At 43.9% G+C, this 7,430-nt stretch overlaps 1 protein-coding gene across 1 annotated transcript in view; it reads right to left on the bottom strand.

The window, feature by feature from the left end:
- Positions 1–549: 549 nt before the first annotated feature.
- Positions 550–7,430, bottom strand: part of EBPL (EBP like) — a 41,740-nt gene continuing 34,859 nt past the window's right edge. The window contains exons 3-4 of the mRNA XM_007466421.1: positions 2,095–2,233; positions 550–812 (exon numbers count right to left, since the gene is read on the bottom strand). Coding sequence (XP_007466483.1) covers positions 572–812; positions 2,095–2,233 — 380 coding nt within the window. The 3' untranslated portion in view covers positions 550–571. The remainder of the gene's footprint in view (positions 813–2,094; positions 2,234–7,430) is intronic.

Raw genomic sequence — 7,430 nt, 5'->3', positions numbered from 1 at the left:
AAAAAAGGACAGATATAAATCAGTCATCTGTGTGAAACCCCACTGTTCACCCATGAGGAGTTACCCCACTCACAAATTCCTTCCACTATCATTTTTGTTGGCTTCACAAATTTGATAAAGTACAAATGCAACACAGAAGCACTCATTTCATTCCTGGTTTCACTTTGGTAACCAAAAGACTGGAGGGAAGATCGAAGGTTGAAGCAACAACATGTTCTTTGAAATTAAAAATTAATATAACAATGCTCTACAGCATTTCCTGATAACTGGCTTTATTAATGTTGAACAATTAATGCTAGCCATAAAAGTATATAATTAAATGTGTTATTATTACAAGTTAAAATGTATTCTCTGTTCCCTGTATTGCCATTTAATTGGAAAAAACAACAGCCAAAACTTGTCAGCCTTACAGTCCATTTGAAATTGATTCAACTGAAAGCAATTAGGTTGTTCAAGAATGACAATATAAAAGAAAAGTATAGACTGGAATGTATTACATTTTGGCCCAACAAACAGGTTTGATTCATTCTGGCTCATAAAGCACGCTGATGGTGTTCATGATTTTGAAAATTCACTGAAACTTTTTGCCTGAATTGAATCCTTTGTGATGCATTTTCTTGAGTTCTACCCATGACTGCCACAGTAACAGTCCTGGGATCAGAACCCAAACACCATTGAAAAATACCAGATAGACCCAAAAGTAGAGCCAGTTGTTGGTGTTGAGGTTGGGGCTTCCCATAAGCCAGTCTGGGCAGAAGGTCATCCACCCGCCATACAATTCACACACACACAGGGTGATCTGTATGAAATGCCTGTTAGAGAGAAAGAGACAAGGGATGAAACTGCCAGCAGCATCAACAGCCTTCTATGGCAGAAAACCTCCCTGAAGTTGGACCTCAGGTTTTACGTAGAGCTCCTTTGATGGGGCAAATTGATAATTAATGAAGCCCCATGCTTTCCTTGGAGAAGCAATAGTGCCTTTCCTAGAAGATTATCCTCAGAGTTAAAGAAGGTCTCTTGGGTATCCTGTCCTATTCTTCGGAAGATTTAGTGAGGTCACAACTGACCCAGTAGAGAGAGACCTGGATGTGAATCTCTCTATGAGCCACAATTTCACCTGCTGTAAAAGGGATAATAATAGTCCCTTCCTCAAATAATATTGTGGAGATTAAATGAGATATGTAGATAAAGCACTGTGCCCGGCACATATTCAACAATGCATATGTGTTAAATGTTTGAAATAATAAACAAATGGGTGCATGTAGTAAATCTACAACCACGATCATGGAGTCAAAGACATGTAAGGCACCCAGGAGAAATTTAATTCTTCCCGCCAACTCTCTATGTAAAACTGGGTGGGGGAAAGTGGATGAAATGACCTTTGAGGTCTCTTTCAAATCTGAAATTTTATGATGAAGCTTTACATAAGATTTCTTCTTTGATACAAGATGGTGGAAAATGGAATGCCGTTGTGCCTACTTGACACTGTTTCAGGAAAGCATCCCCAGGATAGCAATCTCTTTGTCCCAGGTCACCCCGTCCCTAAGATGGACAGGAAGGAAAGGGAGGGAGGAAGCGGAGTTCAAAGTTCAGGGTCTGATTGATGGATGGTTAATCCGCCATCTTTCTGCTTCGTTTCCTCACTGTTCTGCTTTCCTCATACCCTCCACAGCCTGCTTCTGGAAAGATTTCTTATTTATCTTGCATGTCTACCTCAGAATTACATAAGACATTTTTCTTTGTGTCAAGCTGAATGGGAGTTTTCTAGAATGAGTTGGAGGCAAAGGATGCAAATATTACCTTTTGATTCTCCAAAATACTGGTGGCAAATCATCCAGTGCTGTCACCATCGTGCTTGTCTATACAGCACCTAGGTTGCCAATACAATCATATTTCTCATATTTTTTAAGTTTTGAATGGTCTGAAATTATCCTGGTGGCACCATGATCCTTAACTAATATCTAACAATTTTTGTTTCTAGTCTACTTTTTGTCTAACAAAGAACTCTGGTCATTATCCCCTCCAAATGTCACGCTGGCGCTGGGACAGCTAACGTTCCTCCTCTTTTCCGTAGGACAGGGGAAGAGCACTTACCGATAATGTTTCTCCTTGACGATGGCATAAATGAGAACCAATGCCAGAAACCCACCCAGAACGACAGTCAGAATTTCCAAAGACACAATGGTTGGATCCAAATAAAGCCATCTTGCATCAGCTTTGCCATATTCTTTCCCTGAAAACAAAACACATTTTGTTACTCATCTGGCAATCATTTTTATGACAGAGGAAATGACCTTTTTTTCCCCGTTAGGAGGAGATAAGAGTAACTGCCACTCTCTCTGTAGTCTTCATAATGCCTTAGTGGAAGGCAAGAGAGGCCCTATGACGAAAATGCATTTGCCACCGGACACAAGTAATAATAACAATATCATGTTATATTTGTAAAATGATTTGCATTTTCCAAAGTGCTTTCACACATGTGCCCTCTTCACCCCTCCCTTTTCATCATAAGCAGCAGAATTCTACATCAGTTTGACACAGTCAGACTTTGCAAAGATAATCTTTAATAGTTATCTTGGTAAATGCATTATAATTCCTTATGTCAAAATTTCAAAGTAAAGTCTGTATTAGTTAGATGTGGGAAAATTATTATTAAGGAAATGTTTATAATGTTTAAAAAACACATGTTTATTAGTGATTGAAGAGGACTTGAGTGCTGAGGAGGCAGCAGGGAGGGGAGGGCAGGAGAGTAACACAGCCTGGACTACAGAATGAACCCTAAATGGACAAAGGAGCATTTCGCTCTGCTACAGGGACAGAATTCACTAACACAGCTACCGCGAAATTGTGCTGACCAGGGAGCAGGTGTGCCCTAAGAAATCTTTCCAGGACCCGTTATCAGGATGGTTACTTCTAGGAAGCACCATGAGGTCAGATAGTCTTTTTAGTGAAGGACCAAGGGTCATGAACTAGGTGAAGTCATATTCCCCTCCCTCCCTCCCTCCTTCTCTCTTCTTTCCTTCCTTCTTTCTTTCTCTCTTTCCTTCCTTCCCCCCTCCCCCCCCACCTCTTTGTCTCTCTTTCCTTTTTACTTTAACAAAGTAATTTGTGCTGGTCCTAAGATCTCAAATAACCAGAGGGGAAAAAACCCCCAAACCCTCTTCTCTCCCTTTAACTACTGTTCTCACATTACTTAGAAAAGGTATGAATGGTCAAAAATTAGCTGAGTGATCTGATTGGTCTGAGCAGCACAAAGCAATAGTCTATTTTTATTTTTTTTTACATCTTTATTGGAGTATAATTGCTTTACAATGGTGTGTTGGTTTCTGCTTTATAACAAAGTGAATCAGTTATACATATACATATGTTCCCATATTTCTTCCCCCTTGCGTCTCCCTCCCTCCCCCCCTCCCTATCCCGCCCCTCTAGGTGGTCACAAAGCACCGAGCTGATCTCCCTGTGCTATGCGGCTGCTTCCCACTAGCTATCTATTTTACATTTGGTAGTGTATATATGCCCATGCCACTCTCTCGCCTTGTCACAGCTTACCCTTCCCCCTCCAACCTAAGTGTCCATCATCGGATGAATGGATAAAGAAGATGTGGCACATATATACAATGGAATATTACTCAGCCATAAAGAGAAGCAATAGACTGTTAATGCTTAGAGTTAGGATCCCTCCAGGGCCAGGGACAAAGGGTTCCCATGAAAGGCTGTCCCCAGAGAAAGGACAGGCCAGTAAACAGGATTAGCTATTTAATGAGATAACACACAGACACACGCTGGGCGGAGATTCTGTGAAAGGCCAGACGCAACCGGCAGACCAGGCAGAGGCGTCCAGCCTGTCCTTAGCCGACTGCCTGCCATGACCTAACTAGAAAACAACATCATAGTGAAAGTAAAAGTTTTCTCTATAAAGTTAAACATAGATACAGGGCTTCCCTGGTGGCTCAGTGGTTAAGAATCTGCCTGCCAATGCAGGGGACACAGGTTCGAGCCCTGGTCTGGGAAGATCCCACATGCTGCGGAGCAACTAAGCCCGTGTGCCACAACTACTGAGCCTGCGCTCTAGACCCTGCAAGCCACAACTATTGAGCCTGCACGCCACAACTACTGAAGCCCATGTGCCTAGAGTCTATGCTCCGCAACAAGAGAAGCCACCGCAATGAGAAGCCCACGCACCGCAACGAAGAGTAGCCCCTGCTCGCCGCAACCAGAGAAAGCCCGCGCACAGCAACAAAGACCCAACGCAGCCAAAAATAAATAAATTAAATAAATTAAATTAATAATTAAAAAAACACATAGATACAATAGGTGAAATATACTATCTAGTGTAGCCAAAATCTAAGAAAATATCACAAGTAAAAGGTCAATGCTTTAGGAGCTAAGGGATTAGTGGGTGTTTAGACATTCACAAAAATAACCCCATTCATTCATTCTTCTTTTAAAAAATTTTTCATTTATTTATTTTTTGGCCACGTGGCATGTGAGATCTTAGTTCCCTGACCAGGGATCGAACCCATGCCCCCTGCATTAGAAGTACAGGGTCTAACCACTGGACCTCCAGGGAAGTCCCCTTCATTCATTCTTTAATTCAACAATTTTTTTGTAGCGTATAGACGCCTCTATGCTAGGTCTCAAGAATGCAGCAGCGACCAGGACACAAAGTCTGCTGCTGGTGGTTCATACTGTAGCGAGCTCAAACCATGCAGTGACGGGGACAGAGAATAGGGACACGGAGAAAAGGCACTGCACAAGCTAGGAGAGGAGGTGTTCTGATCGCTTCCTCTTCACCCTACATGTGAGGGAAGGGTTCCCGCCCTGGGCTTATGCAGTGGCTCAACACACAACAGGTGACACTGGGCAGATGAGGTTGATGGCCGTTCCTTAGTCACAGAACACTCGCAGGCTCGGGGAGAAGCACACTGTGCCGCGTGGGGCTGCCCTAGGAACTGGAGTGAACGAGGAAGGACTGTGGGAGGTGGGCTCTGCAGTAACACCAGGGCGGGTGACCCCTGGTCCCCGCAGCAGGATGTGATAGGATTGTTTGAGTAATTCTGAGGGCTGGCAGGGAACTGAAGCTGGCTCCTCAGGGGTATGCAGGCACCGTGCTGGTCCCAGAGACCAGGAGGGCTGCTTGTCTAGGGACCTTATATGAGGGAGCAGGGTGCAGAGGGGCCTGGCACTTATGACATCTGAGGCTCTCTGGATTTTACCAGACGTCAAAGCACACGTAATTTTGGATTTTAATCTCAGGCCTTTCTCTTAGTCCCTTATCTTCCACAGTGTCACAAATCAAGGCTTTGGATTGGGATGAAGGTGAGGAGGACCAGCAGGCAAGATCAGTGGGCAGCCCATCGTTCATTTCTGTCCTGAAGGGCACCTGGTCCAGTCTCAAGGGCCAGTTGGATGAGGGTGTCATATAACAGGACCCCCGTGTGGCCTGTCAATTGCTCCCCCTTGGGGAAGTGTGTGACAATATGTATGAACTGAAACACAGCTCCCATTCCCTAAATCAAAAGGTCTCTTCTAAATTACAGAAATAAAGCACATTTGCATGAAAAAAAAAATCTCAGGGCTTACATCACAAGAGGCGAGCCTTGAACTGGGGGAGGGAGAGGGTATCTCGGGGAGGAGTTTGAGCAAAGGCCTGGGGCTGAGAGCGCTGGGTGTGTCTGAAACTGCAGGAAATTCAGCAAAGCTGAAGGAGACAGCGTGTGTGTAAGTGAAAGTGGGGGTGGGGGTGGGGACAGGCGCTGGAAGCAGGCCCTGTTACCTGCTGGCCCCAGTGTATCAAGCCTCTGGCATCTCCTCATCTACTGCTTAACCTTAACCAACTCTTTGCAGGTTAAACACCTACAACAGCGAAAGGGCAAACAGAGCATTAATACACCTAATGATGTGATCCTCATCCTTTATTTTGTGACTGACTGCCAGGCTCAGGCAGAGGTTTAGAGGGAAAGATGCACACGAAGGGCTGGAGGTTTCCAGTAGCCAAGCCGCGGCTGTGCCCTTTGCCACAGAGCGGAAATTAGGGGCACAACCCTTCTTGACCAAACTCAAGGCAGCCTTCTCCAAGCCCTCTTCTCCAAAAGGTCTCGACCTTGGGCTCTGTGCTTGGCCCACTTAGTCCAGTTTCAACAAGAATCCTGCTGCGTGAGTTTAGTGAAAATCCTTCACTCTTGGTATCTGATCACTCCCCCCAACCCCCAGTTTTATTGAGATATTACTGACATACAGCACTGTGTAAGTTTAAGGTATACAGCATAATGAATTGACTTACATATATTGTGAAATGATTACCTACCGCAATAAGTTTAATGACATCCATCATGTCATATAGATACAAAAAAACAGAAAAAGAAAAAATGTTTTTTTCCTTGTGGTGAGAACTCTTAGGATTTATTCTCTTAACAACTTTCAAATATGCCATACAGTAGTGTTAATTATGTAGTACATTACATCCCTAGTACTTATTTATCATAGAACTAGAAGTTTGTACCTTTTTAAAATAAATTTATTTATTTTTCTATTTATTTTTGGCTGCGATGGGTCTTCGTTGCTGCGCGCGGGCTTTCTCTAGTTGCGGCAAGAGGGGGCTACTGTACTTCGCGGTACGTGGGCTTCTCATTGCGGTGGCTTCTCTTGTTGCGGAGCACAAGCTCTAGGCACACGGGCTTCAGTAGTTGTGCTCGCGGGCTTAGTTGCTCCGTGGCATGTGGGATCTTCCCAGACCAGGGCTCGAACCTGTATCCCCTGCACTGGCAGGCGGATTCTTAAAACCATTGTACCACCAGGGAAGTCCAGAAGTTTGTACCTTTTGAACATCTTCATCCAATTCCCCCACTCCACAGTCCTCGCCTCTGGTAACCACAAATCTGATCTCTTTTTCTATGAATTTGGGTTGTTTGTTTGCGTTTTAGATTCCACATATGAGATATTACAGTCTTTGTTTTTTTCTGTCTAGCTTATTTCACTTAGCATAATGTGTGCAAGGCCCATCCATGTTGTCACAAATGGCAGGATTTCCTTCTTTTTATGGCTGAATAATATTCCATTGTTTATATACACCACAACTTATTTATCCACTCCTCTGTCAATGGACACTTAGGTTGTTTCCATGTCTTGGCTATTGTAGATACTGCTGCTATGAACACGGGAGTGTAGATAATCTTGATATCTGATCAAATTCCTCATCTCCCACCCTCTATATCTTAATACCCTGGCCTGCCTTCAGCAAGGATCCTGTTGAGTCAGTCTATCAAGAGTCCCGTGGCCTTGATGTTTCTTCTCAGTAATTTTCCATCCATTGACCCCAACCCTGCTCCTTGCCTGTGAATCTCCACCTGTCCTTGTATTTAGAGTTGAGCCCAATCTCTCTCCCATTGCCATAGTCCCTCTTAAGTAAAGTCTTCCTTACCATCTTTAAC

Source organism: Lipotes vexillifer, unplaced genomic scaffold, assembly GCF_000442215.2.
Source record: "Lipotes vexillifer unplaced genomic scaffold, Lipotes_vexillifer_v1.1 scaffold384, whole genome shotgun sequence".
Lineage (NCBI taxonomy): Eukaryota > Metazoa > Chordata > Mammalia > Artiodactyla > Lipotidae > Lipotes > Lipotes vexillifer.
The sequence above is the reverse complement of the archived record's forward strand: the minus strand, read 5'-3'. Positions and strand labels throughout refer to the sequence as shown.